Source organism: Scyliorhinus torazame, chromosome 10, assembly GCF_047496885.1.
Source record: "Scyliorhinus torazame isolate Kashiwa2021f chromosome 10, sScyTor2.1, whole genome shotgun sequence".
Classification (NCBI taxonomy): Eukaryota; Metazoa; Chordata; class Chondrichthyes; order Carcharhiniformes; family Scyliorhinidae; genus Scyliorhinus; species Scyliorhinus torazame.
In genome coordinates, this window is record NC_092716.1 from 61056365 (window position 1) to 61081523 (window position 25159).

Here is a 25159-nt window from a genome sequence, read left to right on the forward strand (position 1 = left end):
TCGATTCCCGGCTTGGGTCACTGTGTGCGGAGTCTGCACGTTCTCCCCATGTCTGCGTGGGTTTCCTCCGGGTGCCCCAGTCTCTTCCCACAGTCCAAAGACGTGCTTGTTAGGTGAATTGGACATTCTAAATTTTCCCTCAGTGTACCCGAACAGGTGCTAGAGTGTGGCAACTGGGGGATTTCCACAGAAAATTCATTGCAGTGTTAATGTAAGCCTATTTGGGACACTAAGATCATTAAGTATAAATAAAGGCAGAGAGAAGGCCCAGGAAACAGGGAGGGCCGGAGCGATTATTGTAGCATGTACTTTGTGAACTCAAAAACAAAAAATGTCAAAGAGTGGAGTCTCAGGTTTTTTTCTCCCCCCCTCTAATATAGGGCAATGGGTTAAATTAAGAAACTTGGTAACCGAATAAATAGAGATACCTCCACCCTGTCAACTACAAACCTGTGCCATTCAGAAATTCTAGGATGCTTCTTGTTTAATAAACTCCATATTTCAGGACACGGCAGTCAAACTGCGAATAGGTGACGACCAAACAGACAAGAAGAATTAGGCAGATAGTCCCACGAGTACATGGGTAGCTCACAGGAAAAGGAGGGACAGTGGCAAGGAGGAAGAGGTGATAAGAAAAGTAATAGCAAATGAAATTGCAGAGCCGTTGGCAATGATCTTTTCGTCCTCACTGTCAACAGGGGTGGTACCAGGGGATTGGAGAGTGGCGAATGTCGTGCCCCTGTTCAAAAAAGGGACTAGGGATAACCCTGGGAACTACAGGCCAGTTAGTCTTACTTCGGTGGTAGGCAAAGTCATGGAAAAGGTACTGAAGGATAGAATTTCTGAGCATCTGGAAAGACACTGCTTGATTAGGGATAGTCAGCACGGATTTGTGAGGGGTAGGTCTTGCCTTACAAGTCCTATTGAATTCTTTGAGGAGGTGACCAAGCATGTGGATGAAGGTAAAGCAGTGGATGTAGTGTACATGGATTTTAGTAAGGCATTTGATAAGGTTCCTCATGGTAGACTTCTGCAGAAAGTAAGGAGGCATGGGATAGTGGGAAATTTGGCCAGTTGGATAACAAACTGGCTAACCGATAGAAGTCAGAGAGTGGTGGTAGATGGCAAATATTCAGCCTGGATCCCAGTTACCAGTGGCGTACCGCAGGGATCAGTTCTGGGTCCTCTGCTGTTTGTGATTTTCATTAATGACTTGGATGAGGGAGTTGAAGGGTGGGTCAGTACATTTGCAGACGATACGAAGATTGGTGGAGTTGTGGATAGTGAGGAGGGCTGTTGTCGGCTGCAAAGAGACATAGATAGGATGCAGAGCTGGGCTGAGAAGTGGCAGATGGAGTTTAACCCTGAAAAGTGTGAGGTTGTCCATTTTGGAAGGACAAATATGAATGCGGAATACAGGGTTAACGGTAGAGTTCTTGGCAATGTGGAGAAGCAGAGAGATCTTGGGGTCTATGTTCATACATCTTTGAAAGTTGCCACTCAAGTGGATAGAGGTGTGAAGAAGGCCTATGGTGCGCTAGCGTTCATTAACAGAGAGATTGAATTTAAGAGCCGTGAGGTGATGATGCAGCTGTACAAAACTTTGGTAAGGCCACATTTGGAGTACTGTGTACAGTTCTGGTCGCCTCATTTTAGGAAGGATGTGGAAGCTTTGGAAAAGGTGCAAAGGAGATTTACCAGGATGTTGCCTGGAATGGAGAGTAGGTCTTACGAGGAAAGGTTGAGGGTGCTAGGCCTTTTCTCATTAGAACGGAGAAGGATGAGGGGCGACTTGATAGAGGTTTATAAGATGATCAGGGGAATAGATAGAGTAGACAGTCAGAGACTTTTTCCCCGGGTGGAACAAACCATTACAAGGGGACATAAATTTAAGATGAATGGTGGAAGATATAGGGAGGATGTCAGAGGTAGGTTCTTTACCCAGAGAGTAGTGGGGGCATGGAATGCACTGCCTGTGGAAGTAGTTGAGTCGGAAACATTAGGGACCTTCAAGCAGCTATTGGATTACGGTAAAATTATATAGTGTAGATTTATTTGTTCTTAAGGGCAGCACGGTAGCATTGTGGATAGCACAATTGCTTCACAGGTCCAGGGTCCCAGGTTCAATTCCGGCTTGGGTCACTGTTTGTGTGGAGCCTGCACATCCTCCCAGTGTCTGCGTGGGTTTCCTCCGGGTGCTCCGGTTTCCTCCCACAGTCCAAAGATGTGCAGGTTAGGTGGATTGGCCATGATAAATTGACCTTAAGTGTCCAAAATTGCCCTTAGTGTTGGGTGGAGGTGTTGACTATGGGTATGGCTCTTTCCAAGAGCCGGTGCAGACTCAATGGGCCGAATGGCCTCCTTCTGCACTGTAAATTCAATGATAATCTCTGATTAATCTAGGACAAAGGTTCGGCGCAACATCGTGGGCCGAAGGGCCTGTTCTGTGCTGTATTTTATAATGTTCTATGTTCAATAGGGGATTCAATAGTTTTGGGAACAGAAATGTTTTTCAGTGGTCAGACATGTTTCCAGGACGGTATGTTGCCTCCCTGGTGCCAGAGTCACAGATATTGCTGAGTGAGTATAGAACATTGCAGAGGTCAACAGCCTGAGATTGCGGTCCATGTCTGTCCCGCTGACAAGGGTAGAAAGGAGGTCCAATTGGCAGTTTGAGAGAGCTAGGAAAGAAATTTTAAAACTGGACCCCCGGTAGCAATATATAAATTGCTCCCAGTGCCTTACATTAATAAGAGTATAGAAATAGGTTACAGAGAAATGGCTAGAGAGAGGGTGCAGGAGGGAAGGTTTTAGATTCCCGGGACACAGACTAGTGAGACCTGTACAAGCCTAATGGTTAAACCTCAACATGGCTGGGATAAATATATGGGCAGGAGGTTTGCTAATGTTGTTGGGGATGGTTTAAAGTAACCGACAAGGTGATAGAAACCAGCGTGTAGATTCAGAAGGGCGAGAAGCAAAGCATGAACTGGAAGGCAGAAAATTACTGAAATGTGTGTACGGTGGAGGAAACAACGGCTGGAAAATAAAAAAAGGAGTTGATAAATATAGTATTGACTTCAATGCAAGGAAAATTGTGAAGACAGATGAGCGGAGGATACAAATAGACACTATGTATATCTTAGCCATTGTTAAAACATGGCTTAAAGAGGAGGCATGACAACAACATCCCTGGTTACAGATATAGATGGAGTTTTTTTTTAGAAATAATCAGAGCTGTGCAGAGGGAGTGGGCCCAAGTAGTGTGCTCTTTCAAAGGGTCGGTGCAAATTCAATGGGCCGATTGGCTTCCTTCTGCACTGTAGGGTTTGTATAGATAGAAACAATTCTTTTTTTTTATAAATATAAATTTAGTGTACCCAATTCATTTTTTTTTCCCAATTAAGGGGTAATTTAGCATGACCAATCCACCTATCCTGCACATCTTTTGGGTTGTGGGGGTGAAAGCAACACAAACATGGGGAGAATGTGCAAACTTCACACGGACAGTGACCCAGAGCTGGGGACCTGGGACCTCAGCGTCGTGAGGTAGCAATGCTAACCACTGCGCCACCGTGCTGCCCGAGATAGAAACAATTCTGAGGGACAGTATTAATTACCATTTAGAAAGACAAAGATTAATAAAAGGCAGTCAGCAAACAGGAAGATCATGTCTGAATTCACTTGAGAATTTCTCTGAGCATCAAGGAGAACTGAAGAGAGTTGCGAGTTTGAAGTAGTCGACATGGACTTTATCAAGGTCTTTAGCATGATCTCACACGACCGACTTATTGGAAATGGAAAGGTACATATGATCCAAGGAAAAGTGTCAAGTTGGATCTAAAACTCGTTCAATGGCAGGAGGCAGAAGAGTAATGGGTGACGGGTATGTTTGTAATTGGAAGGCTATACAGTGGGATTACACAGGGCTCAGTACTAGGTCCCTTGTTTTTTTTATAGCACATTTCAATGATTTAAAGTCAAATGTAGGTGGCAGGATTAAGACGTTTGCAGATGATACAAAAATGGACAACCCGTTATTTTTTTTATATAATAAGTGGTCCCGGTTCAAAATTCTCCCACAAGAAACAACATCCTTTCCACATCATCAGGTTAGCACAAAGACAGGTTACCTTCACTTCTTACTGTACAAGAACAGCACGTAAACAATCATTGGCATCAAGCCTGAGTTTCAGAACAGGAGCAGTATTCAGAACCATTAAATTGACAGCATAAAGAGTCCCAGACAGCTAAAAGGCACACAGCTTCAGTTTCACAAGCGACATGAATTTTGTTCAATTTACTATCAAATGCTTAATGAAAATAATTAGAAGACTTTGTGTTCCTAGTTTAAAAATGCAGCTGGATTTTTTCCATAATTACTTCATTTAAAGGGCACACATTCTGAAGTCAGGCCAGTTTTCTTTTGTAGCTGTTTCCACTGTGAAATATGCCTCAGAGATATTGAAATCCACTAGATGACATCAAGATTAATATGATGTGTTTTCACTCTATGTTAGACTAATTCAGCTGTATACCTGTTAAACCACAGCAGCAGTGTTTAGAAATATGAAAGCTGGCGTCATATTTAACAACTCGCAGTTAAGTCAAGTACCTCATGATCCTTCTCTTGTAGAACAAGGATAATATCACCAGGGTCCACACCAGGAGATTGGTCTGCTTCTCCACTGAATGTAATACGCTGCCCATGCTTCATGCCTTTATCTATGTGAACTTCTAGAATCTTCACTTCTTTTACCACCTTCTTTCCCTCACATTTCTTGCATCGATCTTTTTCATTAATAACTTCACCTGCAATGGTCAAAAAATAAAAAATATAGCTCAAGTTGCAATATAGAATAAACAAGCAAACTTTCAAAGGCTTCAGATTTAATATTTCCACCATACAACCTTTGTTCAGATAGTTTTAGGGATATAATAAAGACACGATTTACAAACAAGTGCAATGTAACAGATGTCTCTCTTTGCATGCACGCACTAGAATTAAAAGCAGTTTAGAAAGCTGCAGATTCAGTTTCAAAGTTCAATGGGTTCTAGAAACTTGGGTGCTTCAGAGAACCTCAGAAAATAGTAGTAGGCGCCACTGGGCTCTTTAAGGTTACTCCGCCATTCTATATGACCATGGCTGATCCTCCATCTCAACACCATCTCCCCTCTTGATGCCTTTACAGAAATCGATCTATTTCCTTCTGAAATACATTCAATGGCTTGGCCTCCACAGCCTTCTGTGGCAGAGAATTCCACAGGTTCACCACCCACTGAGTGAAGTTTCACCTCATCTCAGTCCGAAATGGTCTACCCCAGCAGTTCCCAACCTTTTCCTTTATCCAGACCATAGATGGTCATCAAAAGCTTTTGTGGGCCACAATTGACTCGAGCCGTTTTAAACATTTTTAAAAATGTTTTTGCATTGCCTACGAATGGCGGGAGTCAAACTTACATATCAACGGGTATTTAAAACGCAGCTATTTCTAATAGTTTAGGATGCACACTCACAAATACATGACGAATAATACCGTAACATCGATTGATACACACGAGGTACACGTAATTATATAATTTTCCTCCCACAGACTTGCAGTTCGTGAACCACTGGCCTAGCCCATATCATGTACAAGTTTCTTTTATAAAATAAACCTAGCAACAGCAACTCACGACAATAGGAGAGAAATTAAAAGACCATGCACCTCAGAGTCACTGTATAATCATTATTAGTGTCACAAGTAGGTTTACATTACACTGCAATGTAGTAATTGTGAAAATCCTCTAGTCGCCACATTATGGCGCCTGTTCAGGAACACGGAGGGAGAATTCAGAATGTTCAATACACCTAACAAGCACTTCTTTTGGAACTTGTGGGAGGTAACTGGATTAGCTGGAGGAAACCCACGCAGACACGGGGATAACATGCAGACTCCGCACAGTGACCTAAGCCGGGAATTGAACCTAGGTCCCTGGCGCTGTGAAGGAACAGAGCTAACCAATGTGCTACCGTGCCACCTATAAAGACATGGCAAGTTCAGGTAAGACTAAAACAATGTAGATCTAAATCTGTAACTATGCTCAGGCTTTAGTAAGGAGTTGTGCTGTAATCAATTTTCCTCCTGGATATACTAGGCGGGATTCTCCCGAATCGGCGCGATGGCCTGACGCTGGCGTAAAAAACGGCGCAAACCACTCCGGCGTTGGGCTGATCGGAAGTTGCGGACTGGCCAGAAACTGACGGCCGCTCGGCCCATCGGGGCCCGGAGAATTGCCGGGGGGGGCACTGCCAACAGAACAGCCCCCAACCGACGTGGCGTGATCCCTGCCCCCACCCAAAAACCGGAGAATACGGGACCAGGGAGCTGAAGTGTTAGACATGCCGTGGAGTTCTGTGCCTGTTACTTAACTGCCTATGCTTTTCATCAATAAACCCGTGTATTAACTGCTGGAAGCCTCCAGTGCATGTCTCGAGCCATCACTTTGGCGACGATGTAAACATTTTTGATTGCAGCCAACAATCATCGTGAATTGAGGAAGGAACAGTTGAGAAAAGTTAGAAGCTCCAGCAAGAGTTGGAATCATACAAACTGTGCGTGGAAATGCCCATCATTGGGAAACTACGCGATGGGCCGAATGGCCTCCTTTTGCACTCTAGGGATTCTATAGATTCCAACACTAGACCCATTTGAAAAGGGGTTAAGGGTTGGAGTCAATACATCGAACGGCTCAGTTTGCTTTTAACCGTAAATTAGATCACAGGCGAGGACAAGCAGGCGGTGATACTTCTGACAGTTTGCAGGCCCCAAATGTATAACTTGTTTAGGAACCTCATGATCTCAGAGGCACCCAATTCAAAGACATTTGACCAGATGGTGAAATTGGTTAAAGAACATTTCAACCCAAGGCCCTCGATATCCTCCATAGGGACCATGAAGAGTCTGTCTCAGCCTTTATAGGCAGGCTTCACCAGCTTGCTAAACACAGAGTTCCTGATCGCACTTACTGACGTGTTGCGTAATCGGCTGGTGTTTGGGATCCATAACCATGATAACCAGAAGACGCTTCTAGCAGAGCCGCAATTATGCTGAAAAAAGCGATCAAGATAGCTCAGGCAATGGGAGTAGACTCAAAAAAGCGCCACTGAGCTTCAAAGCACGGCTGAAGGGGAGGTTAATCAGGTAGAGGCGGTATGGCCACAAGGTCAATGGCGGGATCAACAGGCACAGCACAGAACCAAACGCGGTTCTCAGGATAGGACCTGAACCCAAGGACCAGGAAAGAGTCCGGGTGTCAACCCGAATCCGAGGTGGACTGCTATCGTTGGGGGGAGGGGGAGAAGAGAAGAGGAGAAAGAGACCATCCCAAAGAGATCTGCCATGCCAGGGAGTTTGTGCGCTTCCGATGCAACCAAAGCGGGCACATTCAAACATGTTCCATGGGAGGCAAAGCATGCCAATGCAACAAAATCAACAGCAGTCCACAACGTCACTGACCAAAACAACAGCATTAGCGGCAATCTATGGCGTCACTAAACATAGTGGAGAAGAGTTCTTAAGAACAGCAAGCAATGTATCGGTCGAATGTCACCAAAGTGAATAAGATGGCTCTGATTGAAACGGTCTTGAGGGCAAATGGTAGATCTCTTAAAGTGGAAGTTGACACCGGGGTTTGTTGACCCAAATGGGTGAGCAACCTTTCCAATATCTTCGAGCAGGAACGCATCCTTTAAGCTTGAAGCCAAGCTTTCAACATACACCGGGAAATAGTGAAGATTCTCGGAACAGCTAATACTGTAGTGGCATAGAGGACAAGGCCAATCTGCCGTTGGTTGTCATGGAAGAACATAGACATGGTCTGTTGAGAAGAGACTGGTTACAGAAGATCAGGCTCAATTGGCTGGATCTTTTTTTAATAAATATTTCTTTTTGAAAAATACACACACACACACACACACAATCAAACACAACCATAAAAAAGCAAGCAAACAGGAATGCAAATAATCAAAACAAATTAATATCTAACACCCCACCATCCTGCCTCCCGTTTCCCAACCTCCTTTTTTACTCCCCACTGCTGACATCTTAACTATTTTCGAGGTCGTTGATGAACGGCTGCCATCTATGGGCAAACCCCCCCACAGACCCTCTCAAGACAAACTTTATCTTCCCCAGCCTGAGGAACGCTGCTAGGTTGCTCACCCAAACCTGCGGTTTCGGCGGTCGAGTCCCGCCATTCCAATAAGATCTGTCTCCGGGCTACCAGGGAGGCAAAGGCCAAGACATCGACCTCTCTCACCCCCCCGGACTTCCGGTTCTTCTGACACTCTGAAGATCGCCACTTCTGACTCGGGACCACCTTCACCCTCAAGACCTCTGACATAACATCGGCGGACCCCTGCCAGAATCCCCCCAAGCTTCGGACAACCCAAAACATGTGGACATGATTCGCGGGCCCACCTGTGCACCGCCCACTTATCCTCTACCCGTTCAAAAAACCTGCTCATCCTGGCCACAGTCATAGGTGCCCTGTGCACCACTTTGAACTGAATAAAGCCAAGCCTATCACACAGAGGGCGTATTCACTCTCCTCAAAGCCTCCTCCCGCAATCATAAAACCATAAGACATAGGAGCAGAATTAGGCCACTCGGCCCATCGAGTCTGCTCCACCATTCAGTCATGGATGATATTTTTCTCATCCCCACTCTCCTCATAACCCCTGGTCCCCTTATTAATCAAGAACTTTAAAGACACTCCATGATTTGGCCTCCACAGCCCTCTGCAGCAAAGAGTGCCACAGATTCACCACTCTGGCTGAAGAAATTCCTCCTCATGTCAGTTTTATAGGATCGTCACTTTAGTCTGAGATCATGGCCTGCTTCTTGTTTTTTCTTCAAGTGGAAACATAGTCTCCACGTCCACTCTATCCAGGCCTCGCAGTATCCTGCAAGTTTCAATAAGATTCCCCCCTCATCCTTTTAAACTCCAACGAGTGCAGATACAGAGTCCTCAACTGTCCCTCATACGACAAGCTCTTCATTCCAGGCATCATTCTTGTGAACCTCCTCTGGAGCCTTTACAAGGCCAGCACATCCTTCCTTAGATACGGAGCCCAAAACTGCTCACAGTACTCCAAATGGGGTCTGACCACAGCCTTATATAGCCTCAGAAGTACATCCCTGGTCTTGTATTCTAGCCCTCTCGACACGAATGCTCTCTGGACATGAATGCTAACATTGCATTCTCAACATCTCTCAACACCTCCATCTCGGCCACCAACGAAGCAAGTTGCTCCTCATGTTCCCTCACCATCTCCACCTTCTGGATCGCGTGGCATTGGGTCTTCAGCCTCAGCTCCACACGGTCGATCCCCGCCTTAAGCGGGTCCACCACCTTCGCCAGGTCCTCCAGAGATTCCTTTCTCTGCTGGGTGAACTTCAAGAAGTCCACCAGCTGCTCCATAGACCATTGAGAAAGTAGGGCCGTCCCCATGCCCTCCGCCATCTTTCCCTGTGTTGCAGGAAACGTTTCCGATAACTCCTTTTGCCTAAAACCATTTCTGGTCCACAAATCCATCCACCGGTGGATTATACTCTTCCTCCACTACTCCTGCACCTTTTTCCATCAAAACATCCGCCCGTTAATCAGGAAAAAGAGCCCAAAACACCGCCACAAGCGGGAGCTGCAAAATGTGTGTCCACTCATACCATGGCCACCACCGGAAGACCAATTGGCTGGAAATCTTCAAACTATTTAATGGCATCGCCTTGAGGTAAAAAGCACAAGGATTTGAGCTGAATTAAGGACATGTGGTGTCAATCTGGATTGGATGCCTAAGTTCTTCAGAGCCAGACCAGTGCTATACGCACTGCATCAGAAGGTTGAAGCAGACAGAGCTAAAGAGATTGGAAGGGCTGGGCATAATCAAGCCTGTCGAGTTTTCAGAGTGGGCGGTACGGATATCACGGTCAATAAACCGAATTGTTCATTTAAGGATTTTTGGGGACTATAAGCTGGCCATAAATCAGGCTGCCCAAGTCTATCGGTATTCAATTCCCCGAATTGAGGACCTCTATGCTAAGCTGGCAGAGGGCCTCACCGATTCAAAATTGGACCTCAGTCATATCTTTCTGCAACTAGAGTTGGATGAGGAGTCTGAGGTTTGCTACAATCAGTACCCAAAAAGGCCTGTTACAGTAAACCAGACGGCCATTCGGCATTACTTCAGCCTGTGCCATCTTCCAGCACACGTTGGAAAGTCTCCTTCAGGGAATTCTCACAATGATGGTTTACCTTCATGATGTGCTCGTCACCGGCACTACACCAGAAGAACACATGGCCAGCCTACAGGAAGTCTTAAATGAGGTTTCATGACGCAGGGGTCCGCCTAAAACACAAAAATGTACTTTTCAGGCCTCAGAAGTGACGTCCCTACGACTCTGAGTTTATGGGACAGGGTTACACCCCTTGGAAGAAAAGCAAGACCATACGAGACGTCCCTGCACCCAAAAATGTCAGACAGCTTAAATCCTTCCTCGGTATGGTCAATTACTATGGAAGTTTTATTTCAAATTTAGCCACAACATTAGCACCATTACACCAACTATTAGGAAAGAATGAGCAGTGGCAATGAAGAGAACCCCAAAGAGGAAACCTTCTGAGTCGTGAACCAAGCATTCGTCTTCAAACCTCTTGGTGAATTTTGACCCGGGGTAAACTAATTGTGTTGACATGTGACATGTCCCCTTATGGTATAGGGGCAGTTTTATCCCACAAAATGGGAGATGGTTTGGAACTCTCTATTGCCTTTGCCTCAAGGACCCTTTTTGGAGCAGAAAGGTACTGTGCCCAGATTGAGGAGGGTGGCTTAGCGGTTATATTCAGCATGAGGAAATTCCACCAGTATGTGTACGGTCGACGGCCCAACATAATAACTGACCGCATTCTGTTAAGGGAAGATAAGCCCATACCACCCAGAGCCTTGGCGAAGGTGCAACGTTGAACCTAGTTGTTGGCAGCCTACAGCTATTCTTTTCAGCACTGGTCTGGAAGGCTAATTGCTAATGCAGATGCATTAAGTTGCCTGCTCCTACCCAAGAATATTCAGTCACCACCTGTGCATCAGGAGATCATTCTAGCTTTAAATTTCCTAGACACTCTGCCCAGTGTCCGTGGATCACATCCGCAAGTGGACCCAAAGAGACCCTATTCTTTCAAAGTTTAAACGAATGATACAGATTGGCTGCTGTTACAAGAAGTCTGAACAGCTGAGGCACCATTTCACTTGTCAGGAAAGGTTGACATGTGAATGTGGCATGATTCTGTAGGGAACCATGTCTCAGGCCAGGGTGCCCCGCTTTCAACAGTTACATAGTGCCCACCTAGGGCAGACAGAGGGTGGCACGGAGTTACATCTGGTGGCCAAGAATAGATAAAGCCATCGAAGAGCTAGTGCAACAGCGCCACCCTTTCCAAATGCAGCAATCTTTCCTGCCATCCACCAGCCTTCACCTTGCAAATGGTCAGATCGCCTGTGGAGCTGAGACCACATTGATTATGCGGCCCTGTTTATGGGCAAGATGTTTTTGGTACTCCGATGTTCACGATGTGGTTATTGGTTCAATAGATGAGGACCTCTACTTCGGCAGCCACGGTAGATGCCTTGCAGCAAGCATTTGCCATTCGTGAGCTTCCGGAGTAGATTGTTTCGGACAACAGCACCCCCTTCACTAGCGAGCCAATGGCATACACCACACGAGGACAGCCCCCAAACATCCAGCGTCCGACGGTCTGACTGGGAGGGGTGTCAAAACTTTCAAGAATGCCATGAAAAAGAAATCTCACTTCGGCAGTGGTTGGCTAATTTTTCCTTGTTGTACAAATCAACCCCTCATTCAACCTCAGGGGTCACACCAGCTGAGCTATTCATGGGTTATAGGTTGAGAACCCGATTGGATCTTGTGTTTCTAAATTTGGCAGGGAGGGCAGAAGCACATCAGGCCGCCCAGAAGAGTCAGCAGTCAGAGCAGAGGGGCAACAGGTCAGTCTGGATTGAAGACCAGGTTTTGATGTATAATTTCACCTGTTTGCCACGGTTAGAAGGGAAGGTTGTGGCCTGGTCAGGGTCGATCTTTTGTGGTCAATGTGAATGGGAAGACTGTCAGAAAGCAGGTTGACCTCTTGAGGAGTCAAGGGTGGCGACCCCGAAGAGTTGACAAGTCTAGCTAGCATCGTGAATGTTCCAGTAACTATATCCAGCCAAAGGGAGCAAGGGACTCCAGTTTCTGTTCAACCAGCTGTATCTGTCGAGGCAGGTGAAGCCAGTTCGTTCGTCGTTGAGGTGCCTCCCGAGATGGAACTGACTGTTAGCCACTCAATCACCCAAAACAGTGGCAAGTCTGTGAAAGGGCTACACAGGTCCCAGAGGTCTCTGGACCAATTTTACTTTTTGATGGACTCTTTCCCTTGTTATCTCTGTTAACACTTGTAACTTCTGTATGCAATGTGTGGGGTAGCTGTAATAAGGGACTAAAGGAGGGCGGGGGGGTCCACAGACCATGTGACCAGCTTGTGAGTATGTGAACCCCAGCTAATGGGAGAGTTGAGGGGCCCTTGGATCAGGACCCCAAGCAGTCTGGACCAGGCAGCCAAGTGTTAAGATCTGTTGTATAGTGTTCTGTGCCTGTTACTTAACTGGCTCTGCCGTTAACTACTGGAAGCCTCCAGTGTTCGTCTTGAGCCACCACAGTATTAGATCGACCATGGACAAGAAAACACCCGATTATCACTTACCATGGCATGTACTGTGGGTGAGAGACTTCATGTCCATTTTCCATGCGAAGCTCAGTACCATCACGACTGACCAAGCAACATCACGACTGACCAAGCTAGCCGAGTCCTGAAGGAAATAGCCACCATACAGCCTTTGCTGAGACAAGTTCCTCTTCACAGTGTGGACATGCCTGTCATGTCATTTGCCACTACTACCATGTTAAATGGGATAAGTTTGGATTCGACCTAACTATCCATGACGAGCTGTGAGCCAAAAAGTGCATTCCATAACCTCATTGCCTGGCTGATCCTTAACTCTGCCATTACCATGAAGCCAATAGGTCAATTTTAGTTCAATGAAGAGAGGGAGGAGCATTCCAAGAATAGTACCAGTTGGGATCTACAAGCGAGATGCCAATCTGGTGAAACCAAAACTACAGCTGAAGAAGCATGCTCTAGACAGAGCCAAGCAATCACACAACCAATGGATCAGATAAAAGGTTTACAGTCCTGGCACATCCAATCGTGAAAAGGGGTGGCAATTAAACTCATTAAAGGAGATGGCTCCACAACTATCCTACCCACAATGCTGGAGGAGCACAGCGCTTAAGTGCAAAAGATACTGCAATGCAAAAGATACAGCAAAAGCATTTGCAACAGTCTTCAGCCAGAGGTGCCAAGCAGATGATCCATCTCGGCCTCCAACATCACAGATGTCAGTCTTCATCTAATTTTATTCACCCAATGTGATATCAAGAAACAGCTTGAAGGCACTGGATACAGCAAAGACTATGTGCCCTGACATATTCCGGGAACTGTAGTGAAGACCTGTGCTCCAAAACTTGCAGCGTCCCTAGCCAAGTTGTTCCAATACAGCTACAACCCTGGCATCCACCCGGCAATGTGGAAAATTGCCCAAGTATGTTCTGTACACCAAAAAAACAGGACAAATATAACCCGGCCAATTTCCGCCATATCAGTCTCCTCATATCAGTGAAGTGATGGAAGGCGCCATCAACAGTGCTATCAAGCGGCATTTACACAGCAATAACCTAGTCACTGGCACTCATTTTGCATTCTATCAGGGTCACTCAGTTCTTGACCTCATTACAGCCTTAGTTCAAATATGGTCCAAAGAGCTGAATGCCAGAGATGAGGCGAGAGTAACTGCCCTTGATATTAAGATGCATATTGCACCAAGGAGCCCAAGCAAAACTGGAATGGGAATCAGAGGGAAACCCTTTACTGGTTGGAGTCATAAAGGAAGATGGTTGTGATGGTTGAAGATCAAACATCTCGTCTCCAGGGCATCACTGCAGGAGGTCCTCAAGGTACTGTCCTAGGCCCAACCATCTTCAGCTGCTTCATCATTGACCTTCCTTCCATCATAATGTCAAAAGTGGGTATGTTCACTGATGACTGCACAATGTTCAGCATGATTCAAGGCACCTCAGATATTGAAGCAATTCATATCCAAATGTGGCAAGACCTGGACAATATCCTGACTTGGAATGCAAGTGACAAGTAACATTCACGCCACACAAGTGCCAGGCAACAACCATCTCCAACAAGGAGGGATCGAACCATTGCCCCATGACATTTACATCACTGAATCTTCCACTATCAACATTCTGGGGCTTATCATTGCCCAGAAACTGAACTGGACCAACTATGAAAATGTGGTGGTTACAAGTGCAGTTCAGATGCTAGGAATCCTGCGGCGTGTAACTCACCTCCTGACTCCCCAAAGCCTGTCCACCATCTACAAGGCACAAGTCAGAGCTGTGATGGAGTACTCTTCCCTTGCCTGAATGAATGCAGCTCCAACAACACTGAAGCTCAACACCATCCAGGACAAAGCAGCCTGCCTGATTGGTAACCCTTCCACAAACATTCAATCCCTCCGTCACCAACATAGATGCAGGAGTGAGTACCATCTGCACAATGCATACTAAGGATCCTTAGGCAGCACCGTCCAAAACCACGCCTGCGACTAAATAGGACAAGGGCAGCAAATACATGGGAACACCCCCACCTGGAGGCTCTCCTCTAAGTCACCATCCTGATCTGGAAACATATCGCCATTCCTTCACAGTCGCTGGGTCTGCACGGCGACAGTGATTAGCACTGCTGCCTCACAGCACCAGGGACCCGGGTTCAATTACGGCCTTGGGTGACTGTCTGCATGGAGTTTGCACTTTCTCCCAGTGCCTGTATGGGTTTCATCCTTGTGCTCCGGTTTCCTCCCACGGTCCAAAGATGTGCAGGTTAGGTGGATTGGCCATGCTAAATTGCCTGTTATTGGCCAAAACATGTGCAGGTTAGGTGGGGTTATAGGGTTACTGGGAAAGGGCAGGGGAGTGGGCCTAGATTTGGTGCTCCTTCAGAGGCCACTGTAGGAATTCTATGGTTCTATGGGTCAAAATCCAGGTACTTCATGTGTTGGTGTACCTATACCTCAGGGACTGCAGCGGTTCAAAAAGGCAGCTCACCACCACCTTTTCAAGGGCAACTAGGGATGGGAAATAAACACTGCCCTGGCTAGCGATGCCCACATCCCGCAAATTAATTTTAAAAAACAACCAGGGGAAGCTTCATTACTCCAATTCACTCCATGTGAAAATGAAAGATACTGTATACAGCAACGCCTATTGGGCCTGATGTAATCATAGAATCCACAGTGCAGAAGGAGGCCATTTGGCCCATCGAGTCTGCACCGGCTCTTGGAAAGAGCACCCTACCCAAGGTCAACACCTCCGCCCTCTCCCCACAATCCAGCAACCCCACCCAACACCAAGGGCAATTTTGGACACTTAAGGGCAATTTATCATGGCCAATCCACCTAACCTGCACATCTTTGGACTGTGGGAGGAAACCGGAGCACCCGGAGGAAACCCACGCTCACACGGGGAGGATGTGCAGACTCCGCACAGACAGTGACCCAAGCCGGAATCGAACCTGGGACCCTGGAGCTGTGAAGCAATTGTGTTATCCACAATGCTACCGTGCTTCATCCCAGCTTCAGTTCTCAAGACTTGCTACAAAACTAGTGTCCGTAGTCAAACTGTTCCAATACAATTACAACACTGACATCTATCCGATAAGATGAAAAATTGCTTGGGAAGGCCCTACCCATACACAGGACAAATCCAATTGGTCCAGCACCAGCCTATTTCCACTCAATAATAAAATGATGATTGACAGAAGTTATTGACAGAGCTACCAAGTGACATTTATCCGTTGAGAACATGCTCACCGACATTTGGTTGGGGTTCCAGAAAGGTAATTTGGCTCGAAGCCTCATTAAAGCTTTAATCAAACATGGACAAAACAACAGAATTCCAGAGGTATGGGAACAGTGAATAGCCTAGCCATCAACACAACATTTGGCATCAAGGCACATGGGTCAAACTGAAGTCAATATACAGCAAGTTCATAGAACATAGAAAATACAGCACAGGACAGGTCCTTCGGCCCACGATGTTGTGCCGAACCTTTGTCCTAGATTAATCATAGATTATCATTGAATTTACAGTGCAGAAGGAGGCCATTCGGCCCTTTGAGTCTGCACCGGCTCCTGGAAAGAGCACCCTACCCAAACTCAACATAATCAAAAGTCCCAAGACACATGAGATATTAGAACAAAAGCTTGATCTGCACGGTAGCACAGTGGTTAGCACAATTGCTTCACAGCTCCAGGGTCCCAGGTTCGATTCCCGGCTTGGGTCACTGTCCGTGCGGAGTCTGCACGTTCTCCCCGTGTGCGCGTGGGTTTCCCCGGGTGCTCCGGTTTCCTCCCACAGTCCAAAGATGTGCAGGTTAGGTGGACTGGCCATGATAAATTGCCCTTAGTGTCCAAAATTGCCTTTAGTGTTGGGTGGGGTTGCTGGGGATAGGGTGGAGGTGTGGACCTTGGGTAGGGTGCTCTTTCCAAGGGCCGGTGCAGACTCGAATGGCCGAATGGCCTCCTGCTGCACTGTAAATTCTATGGTCAAAAAGGTAGGTTTTAAGGAAAAATCTGAGACATAAATTTAGGGGGGGAATTCCAGGGTACAGGCTCCAGACCACCAACTAACAAACAATTAAAATGGAAAACGCTCAAGAGGCCACAATTAACGTACAGGTAAGACTGTGGAGGTGGGGTTCATAGAATCCCTGCAGTCCTGAACGAGGCCATTCAGCCCATCGAGTCTGCACCGACCCTCTGAAAGAGAACCCTCACCTCTGCCCAATCCCCCATCTTGCAACCCCTTATAGGGGCAATTTGTCATATCCAATCCACCAAACCTGCAAATTTTTGGACTATGGGAGGAAACCGGAGCACCCAGAGGAAACCCAAGCAGACCGCGCAAACTCCACACAGAGTCAGGATCAGAATCTAACCCGGTCCCTGGCGCTGTGAGGCAGCAGTGCTAACCACTGTGCCGCACCTGTGCCACCTTGCCTTTGTTGTAGCGTGGAGGAGATTACAGAGATAAGGAGGAGCTACAAAGGGGGTTGAAAACTAGGATGAGAATTTACAAAAGAGGCATTGTTTAACCAGGAACCAATGCAGAACAATGGGCATGGGAAGATGGGGGATTTGTTGGGAGTAAAGCAGCAAATGCAGCCGGAGGGATAGTCTTGATCTTTGTAACTCAAAAAAATGTCAATGAGTTCTTCGCACTTATTACTGGAGGTGAGCGTAGAACAGGCAAGGATGGTCTGTGCTAAAGCAGATAAATCCTGTGTGTTATCTTTAACTTCTTGGATGATCTTTGAATACTGGGCAGACTTGCTAATGGAGAGCATTGGCAAAAACATTTTAATTGGTCTCGGCCGAACTGACAATGAGTGGTTGAATGTATAACATAAAGGAATGTTAATGTTAAAAGATCGTAGTCCCAGGACAGCACTGGTGTTCTTCAGGGTGCCCTAATCTCAATCAGAATCAGCTATTTCAATGACCTCTCCCCCATCAAGTCAGAGATGGGAATATTCACTGATGATTTCGGTGTTCAGTTCTATCTACCACTACTCAGACAATGAAATAGTCCACATGCACCAAGACCTGGATAATGTTCAGGCTTTGGATGCGAAGTGACAAGCAATATTTGTGCAATTTCCAACTAAAATATCTAACTACCTTGACACTGAATAGCATTGAATCCTGCACCATCACCCAGCGAGCCACTTAACTCAATCAGCCACATAAACACTGCAGTTATAAGTGTACATCAAAGATTGGATGTTCTGCAACAAGTGATTCACTTGACTTTCAAAAGCCTTTCGACAGGATCATGGAATACACCCCACTAGCTTCTATGAACAGAGCTTAAAACACAATTTATGACAAAGTAGCCTGCTTATTCAATACTCTATCCACCACCTTAAACATTCACTCCTTCCATCACCACCGCAGTGTTGACCATCCGCAGGATGCATCACAGCAACTCCAAGGCTTCTCCATGAGCACCTACCAAACTTTTACCAACTAGAAGGGAAAGGGTAACAGAGACATGGGACCATCACCCCAAATTCTGCTACAAGTCAGCTATCATTCTGATTTGGAAATATAGCACCACTCTTCATTATTGCTGGGTCAAAATCTTAGAACTCCCACCCTAACAGCAACACAATACAGACTACTTGGTTCCTCACGACCAATTTTCCAGTTAGGCTTCATGCATGCACAGCAGTCTAGAAAATACCACACAGGCCTTGTTTCATGTTCAATACCATACATGTTTTTAAAGACACCACACATGGAAAAAACTGGCCATATACAATAACAACTTTATATGGAACATTACTCAGCATCACTTTCTCAAAGGAATTAGGAATGGGGAATAAATGCTAGCCTTGCTAGGGACACCTATATCCATGAAGAAGAATGAATTTGGAACAAAGTATCAAAATCAGGATAATGCAGTTAAATGCCGATGGTCTAATGGTTCCTTTCTAGGGCATACACTTATAGAAGCTTCTGACCTCTTGACGAGTGGATCAGTTTTGCTAAACTAGCGACAAAATGTATGCTTTCACCTGTGGCAGGAATCGCGGCGGACAGCAGCACTGGATATGGCATTTAAAAAAAGTTAGTTTTCTAATGGTGGAAAAATCAGCTTAGAATTTTATTCTCCCAATTTTGAAGAGTTAAAGATAGGTTAGGTTTCCTGCTGATCCAGATCTGGAACCACATTTGCATTCATTTCCATCTCATGAATGCTCATTAAAAGGCCAACTCACTTTATGTTGCCCTCCAAGTGATAGTAGCATGGTCTGTTGTGCGAATGCATGCAAGTGATGAACACCCAGCGGGCTTTACTTAATTTATTAATTAGGGGTACTAAACTGCTTTCGCCTCCCTTTAACAGCATTACTGCAAGATTTCAGGAGCTTGTATCATAGTCAGATCCAAGGCTGGACAAAGAAGGCAGCTATCTCAGGAAGGCCAAGAGCATTTTAGAGGACAGAGTTAGTGACGTCAATTTTGTGGCTCTGGGGGTGAGCGCTCAGGGTACTGGTGGTAGGAAGGAGCAGTCAGACTTCCGGGTGCGGCGATGACCAGCTAAGTCGCACGTTTCGGCAGCTCCCGGTGGAATGGACTTTTGGGCTCTTGATAGGAGCCCCAGCGGCAATTTTAACGGCAAAAAACACTGTGCTGTAATCCAGAAGGGAATCCCCCCTGGACACGGATGGAAAAAAGAGAGGATGGTGGCCGGATTGCGGTGGATCCTCTAGAGCAGCGGCCAGGAAGGCAGGCACAAAGCAAGATGGCGTCGGAAGGAGGCAGTTTAATATGGGGCCCTGACCAACAAGAGTTCCTGCGGCATTGCGTGGAAGAACTCAAAAGGAGATGAAGAAGGAGCTGTTGGCCCCGATATTACAAGCGATTGAGGGGCTAAAGGAGGAGCAAAAGACCCAGGAACAGGAGCGTAGGGTCGTGAAGGCAAAGGCTGCTGAGAATGAGGACGACATACAGGGCCTGGTGGTGAAAACGGAGATGCACGAGGCACAACACAAAAGGTGTGTGGAAAGGCTGGAGGTGCTGGAGAATAATGCGAGGAGGAAGAATTTAAGGATTCTTGGTCTTCCCGAAGGTGTAGAAGGGGCGGATGTCGGGGCATATGTGAGCACGATGCTGCACTCGTTAATGGGATCGGAGGCCCCGACGGGTCCGCTGGAGGTGGAGGGAGCCTATCGAGCTATGGCGCGAAGACAGAGGGCTGGAGAAATTCCTCGAGCCATAGTGGTGAGATTTCTCCGATATAAGGACAGAGAGATGGTCATCAGATGGGCAAAGAAAACTTGGAGCAGTAGGTGGGAGAACGTGGTGATCCGCGTATATCAAGATTGGAGTGCGGAGGTGGCGAGAAGGAGGGCAAGCTTTAATCGGGCCAAGGCGGTGCTGCACAAACGGAAGATTAAATTTGGAATGCTGCAACCGGCAAGACTGTGGCTCACACATCAAGGGAAACACCACTACTTCGAAACGGCAGATGAGGCGTGGACATTTATTGTCGAGGAGAAACTGGAGTGAGCGGGCCATAAAAAGAATGTTTGGGACAAAGTGGGGGGGGTGAATATGTGGGATGAAAGGGGGGGAAAAGAGGGAAGAGATGACTTCCCAAGTTGTTAATCCTGCGACCCTGTAACTTTTCTCTCTTCCCCATGTCGTGGGGGAGGGAGGATGAGGAGCTGAGGGCTCCGGCCATTGGGGGCGGGGCCAAAAGGGAAGCGCGGGCCTTCTTCCCGCGCTATGGTAATCACGGCGGGAACAGGGAAGCAGGAAGGAGGGGGCCTTGCAGTGAGCGCCGAGGTCACGGGAGGAAGCAGAGGTCGGCCAGTTTGCTGACTTCTGGGAGCAACATGGGGCGTGCAATTACGCTAGTTTGGGATCTAGCGGGGGGGGGGGGGGGGTAACTGGGTTGCTGCTGCTCGGGAGAAGGGGGAGCTGGTATTGGGGGGGGGGGGTCGGGGCGGGGGGCGCCACTTGGGGGAGATACGGCTACGTGGGAACCGGGTGAGGAGCTGGATTGGAAAAGGAGATGGCTAGTCGTCGGGGGTGGGGGTAAAGAGCACCCCAACCCGGTTGATCACGTGAAATGTGAGAGGGCTGAATGGGCCGATTAAGAGGGCACGGGTACTCGCACACCTAAAAGAAACTTAAGGCAGATGTGGTTATGCTTCAGGAGACGCATCTGAAGCTGATAGACCAGGTCAGACTACGCAAAGGATGGGTGGGGCAGGTGTTTCATTTGGGGCTAGACGCAAAAAACAGGGGGGTGGCCATACTAGTGGGGAAGCGGGTAAAGTTTGAGGCAAAGACTATAGTGGCGGATAGTGGGGGCAGATACGTGATGGTGAGTGGTAAATTGCAAGTGGAGACGGTGGTATTAGTGAACGTGTATGCCCCGAACTGGGATGATGCCAACTTTATGAGGCATATGTTAGGACGAATCCCGGACCTAGAAGTGGGGAAGTTGATAATGGGTGGAGATTTTAATACGGTGCTGGACCCAGGGCTGGACAGATCGAGGTCCAGGACCGGAAGGAGGCCGACTGCAGCTAGGGTGCTTAAGGACTTTATGGAGCAGATGGGAGGAGTAGACCCCTGGAGATTTAGTAGACCTAGGAGCAAGGAGTTTTCGTTTTTCTCCTATGTCCACAAAGTTTATTCACAGATAGACTTTTTTGTTCTGGGAAGGGCACTGATCCCAAAGGTGACGGGGACGGAGTACACGGCTATAGCCATTTCGGATCATGCTCCACATTGGGTGGACCTGGAGATAGGGGAAGAAAAACAACAGCGTCCACCCTGGAGAATGGACATGGGATTATTGGCAGATGACGGGGTGTGCTTAAGGGTGAGGGGGTGTATTGAAAGGTACTTGGAACTCAATGATAATGGGGAGGTACAGGTGGGAGTGGTCTGGGAGGCGTTGAAGGCAGTGGTTAGAGGGGAGCTGATATCTATTAGGGCACATAAAGGAAAGCAGGAGGGTAGGGAAAGGGAGCGGTTGTTGAAAGAACTTCTGAGGGTGGACAGACAATATGAGAGGTGGCAAATGGAGTTTAATGTAGAGAAGTGTGAGGTGATTCACTTTGGAAGGAATAACAGGAATGCGGAATATTTGGCTAATGGTAAAGTTCTTGAAAGTGTGGATGAGCAGAGGGATCTCGGTGTCCATGTACATAGATCCCTGAAAGTTGCCACCCAGGTTGGTAGGGTTGTGAAGAAGGCCTATGGAGTGTTGGCCTTTATTGGTAGAGGGATTGAGTTCCGGAGTCGGGAGGTCATGTTGCAGCTGTACAGAACTCTGGTACGGCCGCATTTGGAGTATTGCGTACGGTTCTGGTCACCGCATTATAGGAAGGACATGGAGGCTTTGGAGCGGGTGCAGAGGAGATTTACCAGGATGTTGCCTGGTATGGAGGGAAAATCTTATGAGGAAAGGCTGATGGACTTGAGGTTGTTTTCGTTGGAGAGAAGAAGGTTAAGAGGAGACTTAATAGAGGCATACAAAATGATCAGGGGGTTGGATAGGGTGGACAGTGAGAGCCTTCTCCCGCGGATGGAAATGGCTGGCACAAGGGGACATAACTTTAAACTGAGGGGTAATAGATATAGGACAGAGGTCAGAGGTAGGTTCTTTACGCAAAGAGTAGTGAGGCCGTGGAATGCCCTACCTGCTACAGTAGTGAACTCGCCAACATTGAGGGCATTTAAAAGTTTATTGGATAAACATATGGATGATAATGGCATAGTGTAGGTTAGATGGCTTTTGTTTCAGTGCAATATCGTGGGCCGAAGGGCCTGTACTGCGCTGTATTGTTCTATGTTCTATGCGGAGGCACCGGAGGAGGGACTGTACAGGGAAAGGCAAAGGCTACATGTAGAATTTGACTTGTTGACTACGGGTAATGCAGAGGCACAATGGAGGAAGGCACAGGGTGTACAATACGAATATGGGGAGAAGGCGAGCAGGTTGCGGGCCCACCAACTGAGGAAAAGGGGAGCAGCGAGGGAGATAGGGGGGGTGAGAGATGAGGAGGGAGAGATGGAGCGGGGAGCGGAGAGAGTGAATGGAGTGTTCAAGGCATTTTACGAAAGATTATATGAAGCTCAGCCCCCGGATGGGAAGGAGAGAATGATGTGCTTTCTGGATCAGCTGGAATTTCCCAAGGTGGAGGAGCAGGAGAGGGTGGGACTGGGAGCACAGATTGAGACGGAGGAGGTGGTGTAAGGGATTGGGAGTATGCAGGCGGGGAAGGCCCAGGGACCAGACGGATTCCCAGTTGAATTCTATAGGAAATATATGGATTTGCTGGCCCCGCTACTGATGAGAACCTTTAATGAGGCGAGGGAAAGGGGGCAGTTGCCCCCGACTATGTCAGAGGCAACGATATCGCTCATACTAAAGAAGGAAAAAGACCCGCTGCAATGAGGGTCCTACAGGCCCATTTCCCTCATGAATGTGGACGCTAAGATTCTGGCCAAGGTAATGGCAATGAGGATAGAGGATTGTGTCCCGGGGGTGGTTCATGAGGACCAAACTGGGTTTGTGAAGGGGAGACAGCTGAATACAAATATACGGAGGCTGCTAGGGGTAATGATGATGGCCCCACCAGAGGGGGAAGCGGAGATAGTGGTGGCGATGGATGCCGAGAAAGCATTCGATAGAGTGGAGTGGGATTATTTGTGGGAGGTGCTGAGGAGATTTGGTTTTGGGGATGGGTACATCAGGTGGGTACAGTTGCTGTATAGGGCCCCGATGGCGAGCGTGGTCACGAATGGACGGGGGTCTGACTATTTTCGGCTCCATAGAGGGACGAGGCAGGGATGTCCTCTGTCCCCGTTATTGTTTGCACTGGCGATTGAACCCCTGGCCATAGCATTGAGGGGTTCCAGGAAGTGGAGGGGAGTACTCAGGGGGGGAGAAGAACACCGGGTATCTCTGTATGCGGATGATTTGTTGCTATATGTGGCAGACCCGGCGGAGGGGATGCCAGAGATAATGCGGATACTTGGGGCGTTTGGGGATTTTTCAGGGTACAAACTGAACATGGGGAAAAGGGAGTCGTTTGTGGTGCATCCAGGGGAGCAGAGCAGAGAGATAGAGGATTTACCATTGAGGAAGGTAACAAGGGACTTCCGGTACTTCGGGATCCAGATAGCCAAGAATTGGGGTACAATACACAGGCTTAACTTAACGCGGTTGCTGGAACAGATGGAGGAGGACTTTAAGAGATGGGACACGGTGTCCCCGTCATTGGCAGGTAGGGTGCAGGCGGTTAAAATGGTGGTCCTCCCGAGATTCCTTTTTGTGTTTCAGTGCCTCCCGGTGGTGATCACGAAGGCTTTTCTCAAAGTTGTGTGTGGGCTGGGAAGACCCCGAGAGTGAGGAGGGGATTTGCAGCGTAGTAGGGACAGGGGGGGGGGGCTGGCATTACCGAGCCTAAGTGAGTACTACTGGGCCGCCAATGTTTCAATGGTGTGTAAGTGGATGGGAGAGGGGGAGGGAGCGGCGTGGAAGAGATTGGAGAGGGCGTCCTGCAGGGGGACTAGCCTACAAGCAATGGTGACGGCGCCGTTGCCGTTCTCACCAAAGAAATACACCACAAGCCCGGTGGTGGTGGCTACATTGAAAATTTGGGGGCAGTGGAGACGGCATAGGGGAAGGACGGGAGCTTCGGTGCGGTCCCCGATAAGAAACAATCATAGGTTCGTTCCGGGGAGAATGGATGGGGGATTTGGAGCATGGCAAAGAGCTGGGGTAGTACAACTGAGAGATCTGTTCGTAGATGGGACGTTTGCGAGTCTGGGAGCGCTGACCGAGAAACATGGGTTGCCCCAAGGGAATGCATTCAGGTATATGCAACTGAGGGCTTTTGCGAGGCAACAGGTGAGGGAATTCCCGCAGCTCCCGACACAAGAGGTGCAGGACAGAGTGATCTCAAAGACATGGGTGGGGGATGGTAAGGTGTCAGATAGATATAGGGAAATGAGGGACGAAGGGGAGACTATGGTAGATGAACTAAAAGGGAAATGGGAAGAAGAGCTGGGGGAGGAGATCGAGGAGGGGCTGTGGGCAGATGCCCTAAGCAGGGTAAACTCGTCCTCGTGTGCCAGGCTAAGCCTGATACAATTTAAGGTGTTTCACAGGGCGCATATGACTGGAGCACGGCTCAGTAAATTTTTTGGGGTAGAGGATAGGTGTGCGAGATGCTCGAGAGGCCCAGCGAATCACACCCACATGTTCTGGTCATGCCCGGCACTACAGGGGTTCTGGGTGGGGGTGGCAAAGGTGCTTTCGAAGGTGGTGGGGGTCTGGGTCGAACCAAGCTGGGGGTTGCAGAAGAGCCAGGAGTGCAGGAGGCGAGAGAGGCTGACGTGTTGGCC

At 47.8% G+C, this 25159-nt stretch overlaps 1 protein-coding gene across 1 annotated transcript in view; it reads right to left on the reverse strand.

The window, feature by feature from the left end:
- dnaja2a (DnaJ heat shock protein family (Hsp40) member A2a) overlaps positions 1–25159 on the reverse strand; it is a 51004-nt gene that overhangs the window by 8774 nt on the left and 17071 nt on the right. The window contains exon 6 of the mRNA XM_072518185.1: positions 4616–4812. Within this exon, the coding sequence (XP_072374286.1) occupies positions 4616–4812 (197 nt within the window). The remainder of the gene's footprint in view (positions 1–4615; positions 4813–25159) is intronic.